The sequence below is a fragment of the Sabethes cyaneus genome, chromosome 3, assembly GCF_943734655.1.
Source record: "Sabethes cyaneus chromosome 3, idSabCyanKW18_F2, whole genome shotgun sequence".
In the NCBI taxonomy this organism is placed as follows: domain Eukaryota; kingdom Metazoa; phylum Arthropoda; class Insecta; order Diptera; family Culicidae; genus Sabethes; species Sabethes cyaneus.
In genome coordinates this window covers 28,015,691-28,033,428 of record NC_071355.1, presented here as the reverse complement: position 1 = coordinate 28,033,428, position 17,738 = coordinate 28,015,691, and the positions used below count along the sequence as shown (strand labels likewise).

General features: G+C 38.6%; 1 protein-coding gene across 4 annotated transcripts; it reads left to right on the top strand.

Moving 5' to 3' along the window:
• Positions 1–8,169: 8,169 nt before the first annotated feature.
• Positions 8,170–17,107, top strand: LOC128741625 (zinc transporter ZIP1). Of its 4 annotated transcripts, none has more exons than XM_053837573.1 (3): positions 8,170–8,435; positions 15,598–16,268; positions 16,334–17,107. In XM_053837573.1, the coding sequence occupies exons 2-3, from the start codon at positions 15,766–15,768 to the stop codon at positions 16,929–16,931; spliced, it is 1,101 nt and encodes a 366-aa protein (XP_053693548.1). In that variant the 5' UTR covers positions 8,170–8,435; positions 15,598–15,765; the 3' UTR covers positions 16,932–17,107. The 4 variants fall into 4 exon arrangements, with proteins under 4 accessions (XP_053693548.1, XP_053693549.1, XP_053693551.1 ...); XM_053837574.1 differs by lacking the exon at positions 8,170–8,435 and adding an exon at positions 9,137–9,333; XM_053837576.1 differs by lacking the exon at positions 8,170–8,435 and adding an exon at positions 9,436–9,702.
• Positions 17,108–17,738: the final 631 nt, after the last annotated feature.

Sequence of the window (17,738 nt, the reverse complement as noted above, 5' to 3'; positions counted from 1 at the left end):
TTATGTTAAAAGGTTACCTGTAGGTTATGTAACAATAACATTAAGTTTGTTACATTACAAACTTAATGTTCTTGTAACATAACCTACAGGTAACATTTTAATGTAACAATGCTACCATTTTTTATTTAAATGTTACGTAAAATTTTGATAACTTTGTAACAACATTACAATGTTACTTAACAGCATCATTGTGTTACTTTCAGTGTTGACCGGGTAATTACTATATATAGTTTCCTTGTGTAATGTTACAAAGTTATCAAAATTTGACGTAACGTTTAAATAAAAAAAAATGGTAGCATTGTTACGTTAAAATGTTACCTGTAGGTTATGTAACAAGAACATCAAGTTTGTAATGTAACAAACTTAATGTTATTGTTACATAACCTGCAGGTAACATTTTAACGTAACAATGCTACCATTTTTTATTTAAATGTTACGTCAAATTTTGATAACCTTGTAACATTACAATGTTACTTCTGTGTTACATAACAGAAACATTGTGTTACTTTCAGTGTTGAACACCGTGTGTTCACCACAGAGGTGCTGGACAAAATAGACTGCAAACCCCCCTTATTAAGCTAGCGACATGGGTTGGGTTATTTTTAGGAACAATCTGTGCTTCTTCCTTCGTCTACTGTAGAACCACCGACCGAGAAGTTTAATCTAACTTTGTTTTTACTGGCGGGACGACGGCACTATGCAGGCCCTTGCGACTTACAAGGCACTGCGTGTGACGTTTGATACTTACCAAATAAAACTGGTACTGGTATATCGATACTTGTCAAACTGTACCAAAATCTGCAAAAATAGCGGAATATTTAAAGTTTCCACCACTATAGGTACTATCACAACTACTCGAGCATCTACCCTACATGAATTAAAAGGAATCGAATAATATTGTACCTTGCAGAAATTTTACGAGTCCTACGCAAATACATTTTTTAATAATAATTATCCTGTACCTACTAAATACACTGAAACTATGCTTGTCAAGCAAGTAGGGGTGCAGTGGGGAGGCAATAACGACCAACTGATGGTTTAAATTGCTAAAGATAAAAGACATTTTAATTGCTAAATAGCAAATATCTGTGGTAAACGCAGAAAATAACCAAGCTAATAATTTTCACGTGGGACTCTAAATAGGTGGAAACTCCGCAATAAATGATTTGGAATCTAAATGTACTTTTTATTTGTCGATTATTTAAGGAACAAAGATTGGTGACGTAGGCCTGAATATATGTAAAGTCTCGAAAATACTAGGTGCATTGACTATGTAGCTGCTAGTAAATGCGCTTGCAAGCTAAACGTAAACTGCGTGAGTTTATGATCAGCTTTTAAGTGCACTTGCTAGCAGTTAGTCAATTCGCATAGTATTTTCGAGGTTGTACATACATTCTGATGGCAAGTATTATTGAGGTGTCACAGTTAAGTATTTTTTGTGACGTTACAAAAACATTTATATTGTTACATAACAGAAATAATAGGATTGTTACATAACAATGGCAATAATGTAACGTAACGTTACATTGCTTTAATGTTATTGCAATGTTACATAAACTTTATCGCAATGTTACATTGTAATATAACAATGTTATGTAAAAAAGTGGGAAATTTCAACCATCATGTTACTCTCAGGTTACGTAACTATAACCTCACATCATAAACATTATCGCAATGTTACATTGTAATGTAACAATGTTATGTAAAAAAGTGGGAAATTTCAACCATCCTGTTACTCTCAGGTTACGTAACTACAACCTCATATCATAAACATTACCGCAATGTTACATTGTAATGTAACAATGTTATGTAAAAAAGTGGGAAATTTCAACCATCATGTTACTCTCAGGTTACGTAACTTCAACGTCACATCATCACACAGTTACGTAACAATCTGGTTAATGTTATGTAACAATGTTGACCGGGATATCCATAGAGCATTTGTAGCTTTGTTTACAGCTTGCTCTAGATGTGTATTCCAATTGAGTTGTCTGTCAAGAAATACTCCAAGGTATTTGACAGTGTCTGAAAGTTTCAAGAGTGTTCCTTTCAAATTTATGTTACTCAATGTAACTTTTTTTCTTCTCGTAAATGGTATGATAGTAGTTTTATTGGCATTAATGTTGAGGCCCTGCCTATCACACCATGATGAAATAAAATTCAAAGCAATTTGCATCCGGTTAGCGATGATAGAGTCAAATTTCCCACGAACAATTACGACTATATCATCTGCGTAGCCAATTATTTCAAAGCCTAAGGCTGTCATCTGTTGAAGAAGATCATCAACTATTAAAGACCACAATAGAGGTGATATTACGCCTCCTTGTGGGCACCCTTTCATTGCTCTAACGCTAATGGATGTACTTCCAAGTTTTGCTGATATATCTCGTTTTGATAACATTTCGCCAATCCAGTGGATAACGGATACATCGAAACCACGTTTCATCATAGCCGCAATCATTGAACTATGGGATGAGTTATCAAATGCGCCTTCTATATCTAGGAAGGCTGCTAGTGATATTTCTTTCGCTTCAAAAGACTTTTCTAGTTTCCTTATAACCGTATGTAATGCTGTTACTGAAGATTTACCTTCTAGATATGCAAATTGATATTTGCTCAGAGGGTTTTTAGCTAAATATGATGATTTTATATGCTCATCAAGTATTTTTTCCATTATTTTCAGCAGAACAGACGAAAGGCTTATCGGCCTAAAGGACTTTGGTGAAGTCTTGTCCTTTTTATTGGCCTTCGGGATAAAAATGACCCGCACTTGTCGCCATGCTGCTGGAATATGGCCTAGTATCAGGCTGGACTGATAAAGGTTTGTCAGAGTAGGTGTTAAAAACGCCTTGCCCTTCTGTAGTAGTACAGGAAAGATTCCATCCCTACCCGGTGATTTGAAGGGTTCAAAAGAGTCAATTGCCCATTCCACTTTGCTTCTCGTAAAAAATTTTTTGGCCAAAGTGCATGCATCATTCCTGTTTCTGTCTAGCCCAGTTATTTCATTCACTATTTCATGAATGTCTGTCCTGGTTTCAAGAGTTACAGTTCTCAATGCCGGTGTACTTTGGTCTTCGTATGAGTTAATGACTGAGCATGGAAAATGTGCTTTCATCATTAGCTCTAATGTTTCTTTAGTAGATTTAGTAAAAGAGCCATCCTCTTTTTTCAAGGTACCTAACCCATTTGAATGATCTTTAGCGAGGATTTTCTGCAATCTTGCTGTTGCTGGAGTATTTTCAATGTTCTCACATGTATGCCTCCAGTGTATCCTCTTTGATCTCCTTATTTCTTTATTATAGGCAGTGAGGGTTTGCTTATATGCTTCCCACTGTTGTGTCCGTTTGGCCTGGTTGAACAGTTTCCGGGTTTTCTTCCGAAATTTATCTAAGGTTTTGTTCCACCAAGGTACATCTCTATTAGTAGAGCGTTCCTTTGTAGAACAGCTTTTATGATACGCTTGTAGGATCAGGCTTGAAAGTTGCGTTGTGTTGTTTTCTAGCTCTTCATACGTTTTTGAGCAACCTTTCAAGCTATTGACTCCTACTTTGAGATTCAAATCATATTGCTCCCAGTTTGTTTTCCTAGGATCTCTTATAATTTCATTCAGTTGTTGATTAGCTTCGTAATCAAATATAATTTGCTTGTGATCGGACAGGGATTCTTCGTCCGAAACATGCCAGTTCTTTATTCTATCAGTCACCGTTGGACTGCATACTGTCAGATCAAGAACCTCTTGTCTTATTCTATTTACGAAAGTTGGTTTGTCCCCTTTATTACATATATCGATTTCATGCGATGATATAAAATCTAAAAGGTACTCACCTCTCTGGTTGGTATCTGTGCTGCTCCACACTGTATGATGCGCGTTTGCATCACATCCAATGATAAATGCCTTGTTATGTCTCTTACAATAAGAGACCAGATTTACAACCTCCGGTGGAGGTACTTCTCCCATGTCTCCTGGAAAGTACGCTGATGCAATACAAATTTCAGTTGTGCCATGGGTCGTTGGCACCTCCATCATGATTGCTACGGTATCTTTTGTAATTAATTCTGTAATAGGAAAGAAATTTGCCCTTTCGTTTACCAAAATCGCAGCTCTGGGCGAGAGCTGGCTCTCAGCGTAAATCAACTTACATGAATTTGTAGGGATTCCTTGTATCCTACTTTTATTAGTCCATGGCTCCTGGATCAGTGCTACATCCAGTTTGCTTTCTGTGAATCTTCTCCAAAGTACAGCAGTTGCCCCCTTTGCATGATGAAGATTCACTTGAACAAATTTTATATTTTTATTGAATTATTTTATAGAATTTTTATAGAATTATTAAATTAAGTGTTAGACACATAGCGAAAAAAATCAGCAAACAAAAGCTAAATTGCACAGTAAAAATGAGTGCTAATTGTGTCCCGTAACGCTAGAATGTGTCATTAGACTAATTGATACAACGGGGGCTGAAAAACAGTCAAGCGCCAATCGAAAGACTCTGGGTGCGAATCCCACCTAGCATTGTACTACCCGATATCTTTTTGGTCTATAACGAAATTTTCCAGTTCACTCAATAAATCATTTTTCAGGCATACTTCTCTTCCTAAAAATAGAAAAAAAAGAAGTCATACGATATGTCAAATGAGAAGAGTAAGAGGCTGAAAGCCTCTGAAATAAAAAATCAAATAAAATTAAGGAGAATAATTGTATAAAAATCGTAGAAGGAAAGTAATCGAAACACGAACTAAAGAAAACTATAAAACGGAAGAGAATAAGACGAAAAATGGATTTAAAATTGACAATTAGGATTATTTAACAGTAGGGATTAAAACCTACATGTAATAAAATAATATGAAATCTTAACCTAATATCTAACCTAGCTAACTTATGATTTATAAAGCGACCTGATGATCGCAATAGAGGATTGTAACGATTTTTGTCGGAAATTTGAAATAATTTTGATTGACATAGCTTCTAGGGTTTCAACACCAGTAAGTCTATGAATTCTAATGTACTAAACCAAGGAGGACGTTTCAAAATCATTTTCAAAATTTTATTTTGAATGCTCTGAAGACTCTTCTTCCTCGTAATACAACAACTTGACCAAATCGGAACGGCATATAACATTGCCGGTCTAAAAATTTGTTTGTAAATCAATAGTTTATTTTTTAGACAAAGTCTTGAATTTCTGTTAAGGAGAGGATTTAAACATCTCATATATTTATTACATTTTGCTTGTATACTTTCAATGTGGTCCTTACAATTAGGTCTTTTTAAGTTATTTAATGATTCCTTTGAGGTCATATGAACAGCCAAATGAGTGATTCAGGCGTTTTAACCCTTTATGGACCAGGCTGCACAGTGGTTCAAGCATCGAAATACATGATCGCGTGAGATTACGCCGAAACGCGAGATTGGCATATGATGTCTTTGACAATATTTCTTGCTATAAAAAACCCTTCATTTGACAGAAACCATTATGTATGTGTTAAATCCCCTTAAAAGTGAAATAGGAAATTTATTTTCTCACTTATTCGAGATACATATTTGATGAGTTCAGCAAAGATGTAGTAAATATCAATACAAATAACTTTGTTAAAGACATTGTAGCTGTATCTCTTCATAGGAATTAGCTGTGAAGCGTTATTTATGGACAAACCCTTAAAAACCTTATTTTTGTATGTGCCGCAACTTTCAGAGAGACGACGTATTTTTGGTAGGGGAAGGGCGGTAAAGACGGACACCTTAAGGTAAAAACTCAATATCTACTCAAATATAACTGTATTGATCGCAATTTTCGTACAAACTGAACCTTTAAGTCCCTGTCTAATAAAGTTGCAACGTGTGCTAGAAAATTTCTTCCAAAATCTATGCTTTTTTAAATATTATAAACATTATGTATAAATCAGAGTTTCTGCGCACGGGCGGGAAAGACGGACACTTGATATGGGAAAGACGGACACTCGCAAAAAGGTGTCACGCGTCGTCGAATTATCAGTATTAAGAAAGATTAACATATTTCATCATGTATTTAGGAAAGAATTGGTTTGGGAAAACCCCCTTCCCGATCCCCCCTTTGAGCGAGAAAATAAAATGGTTCCCTTCAATATTTTAATTGGTGACGAATTAATCGTTTCTAAAAGTTTGCCTATTCCAACTGTTATAAGACTTCTGGTTACTTTTACATATATAATATGTAAGTATTTGCAATGTTAAATCGTTGTTGGGCAAAATGGGTTCAAAATCTGTGTGTCCGTCTTTCCCTATCGTTGGGTGTCCGTCTTTCCCGACTTGGATACCATTTTTTCAAACTTCAATAACTTTTTACTGAATATTTATAAATTCACCAGGTTTCCAATGGATATTCAGTGAAGGGTCAACCTAACGCAATGTGGTCGGTTTAGCATGAATATGTTGTTTTTTAACGATTTACCAGCTATTTCCTTCACACACAAAATTACATCGGTTAGCGAAAATACGCATTTTTTCTTTGTTTTGCTTATAAATTTGACAGCTGCGCTGCTAAAAATCGGCAGTTTAATTCAAAAGTGCTAATTCAGTCTATAGAAACATTTCTCATCATTGATTTGCTTCAAAAAATTATTGTTTATGAAATATGACAAATGTCCGTCTTTCCCGCAGTGTCCGTCTTTACCGCCCTTCCCCTACGCATTTAAAACTTTGTTTTTTTTAATCACCATAATGTATGGAAACATGACCACCCTAATAATGTACATAACATATTTCATTTGTAAATTTGGCATACTTTGAGCAAAAAAACTTCCGATTATATCAGTTTTCCTATTATTCACAGAGGGGCTGATATAATCGGAACAATACTGTAACAATTTGAAATTCTGTCTTAAGTCCGATTTCATGTTCAATTTCTTCCCAGTTGGTCTCGATGCATGATGCTGGCCTAATAAGCCAGTCGTCGTAGGTTCGAATCTCGGCTGGGAGAGGCTGTTGGAATCAATAGGATTGTAGCAACTGGCCCTGCAATTGTCCTGTATTCTAACAGCTGGCTGCGAAGTCTGTCGTATAAAAACAGAAGGTCAAGTTTCGATAACGGAATGTAGTACCTAGGCTTTGCTTTCATGTTTAATTTCAAGTAAAACTGGCAATCCAAATTACTCTAAATTTAATTCTAGTTAGTAGTTTCAAAAACAATTTTAAGTCCTATTTTCACTCTAATATCAAGTAAATTTTCAAAATTAAATTAGTTCAAGTCAAGTTCTGGCTTTTCTTTGGAGTTTTCCACTCAAAACCGTGCAAAGTTTCGTGTAGAACTTTTTTCAGGATTGCATCTATAATTCAGGTACAACTAATATTTTTGCAAAAAAAGTGCAACGATGCTCAAGGATTATAATGCGTAAAATTGTAAACTAGCATTGAAGTTATTCGGGAAAATAACTGACTTCGAATCTATTGAAAATTACTTTCGATGAAAAGTCTATATATTATGCCCGTAGCCCGTGTAAGTTGTCCGACTCTCAAGAATAATACATAAAAGACTTTTAAGTTCATCTTACTTGTTGGGTACAAGCAACGACTGTCATAAAGCATCCGTAGATGTGATGCAAAGCAGTTCTAACCTTTCTTGTCCTTGCTAGGCAAAATTAATACCTCTCTTCTACCTCTTATTTCCTATAGGCAGATAAGGATAAGGATACGAAAGTATGGTAGAAAACTACGAAAACCATCGTAGGAAGTTTATTCATGTTCCGACATACACAGGTATCAAATGAATTCGACTCGCTCACCGACTACCTGCATTGTGTAGGGTGTTTATTACCTTGCGCATATGTATTCAGATTATGGTTTTTCCAGTTTTTTACTTATTGTTGCTTGTCGGGGGCATTTTATGGTTTTCACAGTTGTAAATATGTGGTATATTAGATTGTCAAATTGTTCGTAATTTCATTTTTATATTAGTAGATATTTATTCAATAGAACCTTACACAATCAGCGTTAATTAAAGTTCTAAAATGTCATAATTTTCTGTGTTTCAGTAAGTGTTTAAAAAGCTTAGTTTATTGAAATATCTATTGACGTAGAACTACGTCTTACACACACCACAGATTGTGAATCATTCTACCCATCAACTGCTCGTTTAACGGCTATGTAACCGTTCATGCGGGTTCAGTTCAGATTCAGACGTGCATTATGAGTGTGCATGTTCTAGCCCCGCGGCAGTACTATTTCGAAAGCAGGCAAGGCAACAGCGGCAGCAGCAGCAGCAGCAGATACGGGCTTGTGTTCATCCTTTCTTCATTCGCTTCGCTTCGACAGCTACTAACAGAGGGCAGCTAGCACCAGTTGCTAGCAACAACAGCTGCGGGCCTGAGGCTGAAGGTTTCTTCGAAGTGATTCCCAGTGTAAAGGTCAGCTTTCATTGACCGTAGCGTGAAGTAAGATCTGTTCCAGCCTCAGCACAGAAGCGAAGGTGAGTGATACTAAGCAGTGATTCTTAGGTGCGTTGTTATCAGTTTTAGTGTTCCTGATTGGTGTTTATATGGACGTGTTTTGCGCAGTGCACTTTTATCGTCGCAAAAACAATTTCGAGTGACCAGCAGATGCTCGAATATTGTTGCATAATAGGGTAATGTGGAAAAAATCTGATTAAAACTAGATATTCTCGATTAAGTTCTACATTTGAGGTCAGTTGAACCTTAGAAATTGGCTAGACTTGTGGGACCAGTAGGTGCTTCGTTTTGCAAGTGAAGATTACTCCCCGGTCGATGAATGACGATTTGCTAGCAAAGCCGTTTCCATCGGAAACCTGCAGCCACTGTACAAGGGATTCCCTAGAAGGGCATTAGAGGCCGCGTGCTCGTTATCTACCAATACTAGTGCATCTGTTTCTGAGAACAGTGAGGGCATTCATTTTCAAAACAGCTGCTAGGCAACTCGGGCAGTCAAACAACTTGCGTTCGGACTTCGGAATGTTTTGTTTATAGTGAGGTAGTTAGCTTTTTTATCGTTGTTTTGTCTACATTTTAATCGTAGACTGCAACTTTCAGAATATAGTCGCATTGATAACGCAGAAAATTCATTTTCTTGTAGTTTGATCACACTTTAAATTAAAAAAATGTTAGTATTTTGAATCAAAATAATCAAAATTATTTTTTGTAATTGTTTTGAACGTAAATTTAATTTCAAAAATATGCAAACCTCAACTTGGAACCAGATGAATCTCAGCAGGCGGGTTTGCTTAAGTTCGCTACACGTCTTTCCTATCTATGTGGAATCAGCTTCACCGCGTCCGTGCTTACGTACCAGTCTGGTTCAGTTAGTTCATTCCGAGCCTTCGGATCGAGAAAACAACAACATTCGATTTCATGGTAAGTTTAACCAGCTTAGAAGTTCGAATTGCTAAGTTATCACCAGAACCTGAAGATTATTAGGCGTGTAACATTGTTTTGCATGGTCAGGTCGACACCTGCCAGTGGTCGACATGCATAAGGGAAGTGCCAATGGTCAGTCATTGGCCTACATTTTTTTTCTTCAGATGCACTCTTGTTTCTGTTAAGTAATCGTTCATTTTACGCATCATGGAAGATGACTAACCGATCAAGTGTTCAATTGTTGTGCATTCCAGTAGCGATTTCTTAACTTTTATTTATTTGTGATTTTTTATTGGAAAAAAGTGGCAGAGTTTTATAAAAACAAAGATAAATATCAGTATTGGTGACAAGCAGAAAAATCAACAGGTGAAACTACATATGTCAAAATAATTGTGTTTTGAGTGAATAATACCTATTGATTGCAGAAATAGTGATTGCGTTTAACTTAATTATAGTTAAGGTTTCACGACAAACGTGACCATGAAAATCGAGGCAGATGATTAAGCTTTCTATCGTGGGGTATTTTTCTGCTGCTTTGTTCATTCTTCGGCGTTCCGTAGCTATAGTGTAAAGCGGGGTAAAATTAGCCACGGGCTTCTATTTTTCCGCGTCGTTCTCAGATAAACAGTATTGACGTTAGACTATAGGTTTTACGACAAAGTAGGCTGTCATTCAATGACAGGTTTTAAGCGCTAATAACTCAATGATTTCTTAAGCAGTAAGATATTTATATTAGTCGGCCAGAAATTTTTCTGCAAATCAAACAAGTGAAAACCATTTATTTTTAAAAATTTACTATTGATAAATGCATCAACATCAAGTATTGTCATAATTCATTAACCAACCAACCACATGCAAGCTATTTTTTTTCGAGAAATTATGTTTCCTGAAATGAAATATTGCCTAAGATAAAACATAAAACTTTGAATGATTTGTATTAACGAAAAGACTATTCTGTTACCCCTATTGGTTTCAAATAGTGTAATATAACGTTGAGCTTTTGCCCTGGGCTGCCGTATAAAATGCGCTCGTGAATTCATTCCTAGCATGTCTGCGTGTTCGCCGCTAATCGTGAATGTGCGATCCACATCGACACAGTAGGTACAACAAGAGTGAGCGAGATATTTTTGCTTTTGTTTGTACGCATATTTTGATAATTCCTTACGGCATTTCTTAATAGTGTAAGCAGACAGGCATTCGAATCATCTTTTACTGTCGCTAACATCTAACAAAAGGGTCTAACTGCTAATGACAATTAGAGAAAACTGATAGATTGCAAAATACAACTATAATGAGAACTTAACATTATTAAACCGTAGATAGTAAAGTAAACATACAATATAAACTAGTATAAAAAGTAAATAGTACTGATGACTTCTCAAGTTCACACGAGGTTGACCGCATCGATTGTGTAATTCCATTATTTGGATTCTGATTACCGGCGCAAAAAAAAAAATTGGAAGATCTTAAACGCAAAATAGGCTTTCAATTCTGAATGAATTTTGATGGTTTTCATTTTAATTGATTCATAATAGATGTAACAATTGTGTGCGTTTTGTTATATATTTGGCAAATTTGTCAAATGTTAAATAGTGAAAGCTAACGAAAAGTTTCAAGGTCAAATTCCCCCATACATTTTCTTCGTAATCGCCTTGCTTTACAGGTAATGACGACAATTTTATACATCATCATTTGTTCACTGTGATTTTGATTATTTTTATTTTAGAAAAAGTGGCAGAGTTTCCCTGTTCCAACCGGTCATGAATGTTTTGTTCGCCTAAACCTAGACCGAATTGATATCCTGAAAGTAAACCGTTTTGTCAAACTGCACGACGATTATTTGCTTCCGATCGACTCTAGCGATATATTGTTACAATATGTATACAACTGATGTCGTCTACGAAAATACAAGAGATATACTGTAACCAGAGCCGGCGTTACAACGCGCGAGGCTCTGTGCAGATCAACCAGCGAGGCTTTTTTTGTATGTCCCTTGTGGCCATTGGATTAAAACGTCACTGCACTGTGGCAGTTTTAATGATCGTCTTTTGAGGCAGGCTCTGATTGCCTTACACAATTTACGGACTGATCATACTTATTGATGGAGTTAGGCTAGATAGTTGAATCATTCTTGTGTCCGAATTCGGTACTACATGGTTAATAAAATCTATGACCTTTTGGGATTTGCGCTGCAGGAAGTAAACTTCTGAAGAATTTGTGCCTGGATAAAGCAAGAGCCACGTAATTGTAAAGCAGATGCGTTGATCTTTTGATTTCCGAGATACAAAACAGCAAGTTTCGGTTTCATCCAACATTCTCAAATGATAAAGAGCAGGACAGTGTCCAGTTAGGAGTCCCGTAGTTGTGCGTAGTTCACTAAGAGTTAACTTGAGTCGTTTTTAGCGACTGTAGGATTTGGGTAGATAAACCGTTTAGCCTACAACCCTGTATTTCTCCAATGGGATGCTTTCTTAACAACATCCAGAATTATTCCAAAGAGTTTGATTTCCTTACTAAAGCTCAGCCTGAAACCGATCAGTATATGGGAAGTAATAGTATGTTTTACAATAGTATGTAGCTAGAAGCCCGTCATGTAAGCAGCATATCATGGCGGTGTTCAGAGCTCGTAACAAACAACTTGACAGAACTGCGTCAGTTTTCTTTTGACGACAAGTTCTACGTCGGCGGTATAATCTCATAACCAAGCTGCGATATCTTGTTAAGGAGTGCGTCAGTCACCAGTGTCCAACGCAAGGGGGAGAGAACTCCTTGTGGACATCCTATGATCACCGAATTTGTGACTGTCGTATCTCTCAAAGATGCTGTGATTTCTCTGCTCAAAAGCATTGCTTTAATCTAGCCTGTTGTAATGTGGTCGATTCTGTTTTAAAACAGAATGAGTCGTAATAATTGAAACGAAGTATGTGTAATCGAAAGCTCCTTCAGTATCAAGGAAACTACAAAGTGCTGTTTTCTGTTATCTGACTGATTTCTCAATTAACGTCATTACACAGTGCAGTGCAGTTTCCATAGATTTGCCACGTTTGTATGTTGATTTCCATGCAACGGAGAGTTTTTTAAAAACTCGTTGCGGATTTCGAAGCGTTGAGCGACTTATTGGTCTGAAAGCTCGTATGATCGAAGCCTCCGTAAACAATCGACGTGCAAACTGAGCCGAGTCGTTTGGCACATTATGTAACGACCCATTCCAGAGCAGCGAGGCCTAATTTCATCGATTTTTTTCATTACTTTACTCTGCATTTAAATAAAAGAGAACAGGAGACAATGGAAATCATTCAAACATTTCTGAACAGCCAATTGTGTTGTATTATATTTAATGCCAGGGGTTGTCCACTTCGATTAATTTAACATTTTTCTCTAGTCATCACCAGGCGCGAGGCCTTCCCGAAGCGCGAACCCCTTTGCGACCCCACGGGTTTGCCGACCTAAACGCCGGCTGTGACTGTAACTTTGATGACTATCAACGCAGTGATTGTTGAATCAAAGAATCGTAGGCAATGGCTTCATCACAAAACTTGCACAAGCTTTTACACGGTGAGAAATTTTTTTAGTTTGTTTCAAACAATAGGATTCTTGTTTTAATAAAATATTTTTAAAACAACCTTATAATATTGTTTCAAAAATGAGCTGGTTATGAATTTTGAAGTTTAAAAAATTAGAGTTTTGAATTAAAAGTATTTTCAATTTGAATTTTACTTACTTTACTTTACTTTAGTGGCAACGGTCAGTTACCGATCCTGCGCCGAACGAATTATGGTCCTCCAGTACCGTCGGTCCTGGGCTGCCGTTCTCCAATCCCCACGAACACCAGCTGAACGTGCATCGTCTTCGACAGCACACACCCACCGGGTGCGGGGTCTGCCTCGGAGTCTACGGCCTCTTCCTGGTTCTCTGCTGAAAATAGTTTTGGCTACTCTTTCATCGGGCATTCTGGCCACGTGTCCAGCCCACCGCAGCCTGCCACATTGCACTACCTTCACTATATCAGCATATTTGTATACTTGATACAGCTCGTGATTCATGCGTCTGCGCCACACTCCATTCTCCATTTTGCCACCAAGAAGTATAGATCGCAGAATTTTACGCTCAAAAACCCCAATCACTCGCCGATCAGCTTCCTTTAGCGTCCATGATTCGTGTCCGTAAAGGGCCACCGGGAGGATTAGTGTTCTGTAGAGCGCCAGTTTTGTGCGAATTTGCAAACTACGGGACTTCAGCTGGCTACGTAATCCGTAGAAAGCCCGATTCGCGGCTGCAACTCGTCGTTTCACTTCGCGGCTTACATCTTTGTCAAATGTCACAAGTGTACCAAGGTATATAAATTCCTCCACTACTTCATATCGTTCCCCATCTAACTCCACCTCGGCACCAACACCACTTGAGCTCCCACGTTCCCTACCAGCAACCATGTACTTCGTTTTGGCGGTATTAATGGTAAGTCCCAATCTCGCAGCTTCCCTTTTAAAGGGCCTGAAGGGCTCTTCCACTGCTCTACGGTTGATTCCGATGATATCGACGTCATCCGCAAAACCAAGAAGCATGTGAGATTTCGTGATGATAGTTCCATTCCTTTCTACGTTTGCCCTTCGTAATGCACCTTCCAAGGCAATGTTGAATAGCAGGTTAGAGAGTGCATCCCCTTGCTTCAGTCCATCCAACGTCACGAAAGCAGCTGAGGTCTCACCCGCTATTCTAACGCATGATTTGGATTCGCCCAGCGTCGCACGATACAGCGTAACTAGTTTCGTCGGAAAACCATGTTCTAGCATTATCTGCTACAGCTCATTTCGTTTAACTGAATCGTACGCCGCTTTAAAGTCCACAAACAGATGGTGTGTCTGCAAGTTGTACTCCCGGAACTTGTCTAGCAACCTGCGCAGGGTAAACATCTGATCTGTCGTGGAGCGACCCTCACGAAAACCAGCTTGGTACTCACCGACGAAGGACTCCGCTAACGGTCTCAGTCTGCACAACAGGATACGGGAAAGCACCTTGTAGGCAGAATTGAGCAATGTAATTCCTCGATAGTTTTTACACTCCATTCGATGTTTCTTTTTGAAAATTGGGCAAATGAGGCCATCCAACCACTCCTCCGGCATTTGTTCTTCCTCCCAGATCCTGACAATGATCCGGTGGATTGCTTCGTACAGCCGCTCGCTCCCCGCTTTTAGAAGTTCAGCCGGGATACCGTCCTTCCCAGCAGCCTTACCGTTTTTCAGCTCACTGATTGCCTTCTTAACCTCCTCCTGTGTTGGTGGCTCCACAGCTTGACCATCGCTTACAATTTCTATCCTGTCCCTGCTGATCTCCGCATTTACCTCTCCATTCAATAGTGTCTGAAAGTGCTCCTTCCACCTGGCTGCTACCAGAAGATGGTTACATTCCATTATTCCCAAAGTATCAACTAAACCATGGTTCAAAACTTTTAATGTGAATCGTGATTTTATCTGTGTGATGTCTCGAATTATGTCAAACCACTACTGGTTCGAGGCACATTTACATCGTATAGGTCTCTCAGAAGGTAATCGTTGTACTTGTGGTGAGGGTTATCATGACATAGAACATGTCGTTTGGCAATGCCCAACATACCATACCGCTAGATCCGTGCTTAAAGATTCCCTTCGAGGGAGAAATAAACAAGACAATATTCCAGTTCGTGATAATTTAGCAAGTTTAGACCTTTGCTATATGTCTCTTATTTATACTTTTCTCAAAACTATTCGTATCCCCATTTAGCACTTTCTTTTATCTTTTTAGAAAAGGATTATAAGACAACCCGCATATGTGACTAGAACTTGAAGTATGAAAACAATTACAAGAATTCAAGACCTCCATGCCTGTTTTTGGTTAACTCATACAAATTAGAATGTTAATATTTTTAGTATTTAAGTAACCTTCATTAATGTTTTTTGTAATTGTTACCTAATTTAATTTTTCTTGAAAAGATGAGAGGTTTTATGCCTACGGGAGAAGACACAAAATGTATGTGTCACTCCCGCAGGCTTTTCCCTACTCCACATAAGAAAAATTTGGCTCCGTTTGTGCGCGAGCCATATAAATAAACAAGCTGAATAAAAAAAATGGAAAATTTCCAAGAAAAGTCATCATTGTACTCCAAAAATTGTTCACAGTGCCACTTTGCGCAGCAAAACAAATGCGAACGCAACGAATTCCAATCGTTCAAATATAGCACCCGATTGCCGTTATCTCCGTCTAATTTATCTTTTCGATACCTTCCAGACATACACGCGTCGTTATCGGCGTACAGCAACCGTCCCGCGAGCGACGACTAATGAAAAGCAAAAGTGTGCCTTCAATGAAGAAGATCTGCTAGGAGCACGTCTGCAACCGAAGCAGTCTCGAACTTTGCAACGGATCTCGAAATAACATCATCCTCATCCTGCAAATATGGACCTAGTAGCCAACACAACCGAAGTCCACCAACAAATGCTGGAGGCAATAAACACCACAACAGCAGATAGCGACTGGAGTATGAGCAAAAATGAAGCCAAATCGTTGGCGATTTTGGCTCTCGGCGTGGGCAGCTTTGTGTCCGGCATTCTGCCGCTCTTCTGTGCCCAACGCAACCGAGAGCGATTCCCGGTGCTGATATCCTTCCTGCTTTGCTTCGGTGCGGGTGTTTTGTTGGCCACCGCGCTGGTACACATGCTACCAGAAGTTCGCGATGCTCTCCATCAATATGCGGAGATAATATTCTGCGTTGGATTCTTTCTGATTTACACGGTGGATGAAATGAGCAGTTTGTGTGGTGTCGGACATGGACATAGCCATGGCGAGCTTGGTGATCAGTTTATGGCTGCTGGAAGGCGGCTGAGCCGCGATTCAATCAATGGCGAAGATGGTGCTCGGTGTTATGGCACCAGCGAAGAAACCAAACTGCTGAGTAAAGGGTTAGTTGTTAACTGGTTTGAAAATAAGTATCTTAAAATTAATTTTGTTACATTTCGTTCTACAGAGAGAGCAGTGCCCACATGCAGCAGCGACCGTCGGATAGCGACGTTCCCGAAATTAAGCCAGCCCGCTCAAATGATAACATCCCAAGAGTAATGATGGTCGCTTCCGGTGATGGCTCGGAGCAGGTGACTGGAGTTTTCAGTCTATTGCTGGCCCTGGTGGTTCATTCTCTGCTCGAAGGATTAGCTATCGGAGTACAGGATACGGCTTCCAAGGTAATGCTGCTGCTGGGAGCGGTTAGTGCCCACAAATACGTGGTAGGTTTTTGTCTCGGTGTAGAAATTTGTTCCAACGGAAACCGTCAACGTTGGTCGCATGTTCTACAAATTCTAACGTTCGCGGTCGGATCGGTGGCCGGCATCGCAGTGGGCATGGTGCTGGACGATATAGGGCAAACTTTCAACGTGTTAGTCATACCGGTCCTCCAAGGGGTCGCTGGTGGTACGCTACTGTACGTAACCGTCAGCGAAGTACTCCCGCGGGAGCGTGGAAAACGCAGCATTATGCGCTCGCGTCAAGTTGGCCTTCTGCAACTGTTTGCAGTGATATTAGGTTTTACGGTCATGTCGTTTTTAAGTCTCTTAATAAGTGAAAAATAGTGTAAGTTAGATGTGAGATTTTCTTTTATCGAAACTAACGAGTTTAAATTGTATAGTAGAAGTAGTTTAGGTGGAAAATCCAAATATAGCGCATGCTGCTGTGCCAATCTGTTCAAAAGATACCGCGAAGAACAGCATAAAATTTAAATCGTAACGGAAAGATTGATTAACTTTCTCCACGCCGAAAACGATTCCCTAGCGACCTTGACCTAAACTGACTCGCACAGCAAAAAGCTACAGCATTGCGAGAGAAAATGATGAAGCATAAATTGGTATGATTGATTGATGAGTTGTTGCTTTCCCCTTGTGAATGCGATTACCATAACTTAAACCGGGTCGGTATTTAATAGTTATATAGGGGTACATTCGTCACAGGTGAAGGTAAACAAATGTTCAATTACACGGAGATTATAAAACCATCATCATACCACAGTGGCGAAGTGCTTCATAACAGATAATTCAAAAAGGAGCGGAAAAGAAAATTTAATATTTTGTAACGTCTCAAACTGTCATGGTTTCTAAAACCGAAAACTACAGTAACAAGAGTAAATCGCGAGCAATCATGTCAAATGACGTACAAATAAAACACACTTTACGATAAACCATAGAATTTGCCTGAAAGTAAACTGAAATTTCCAATGAATGACGACTTACTTCCAGCCGCATTGGTTCGAATATTTATTGTACCATACAACACTGAGTAGCACTGAGTATATAAATTGCGATTGGTTAAACTAATAGTTTATTAATTAAGGCTCGTGTTAGCTTCAATTCGATACATTAATTTTTAATTAAAAATAATTTTTT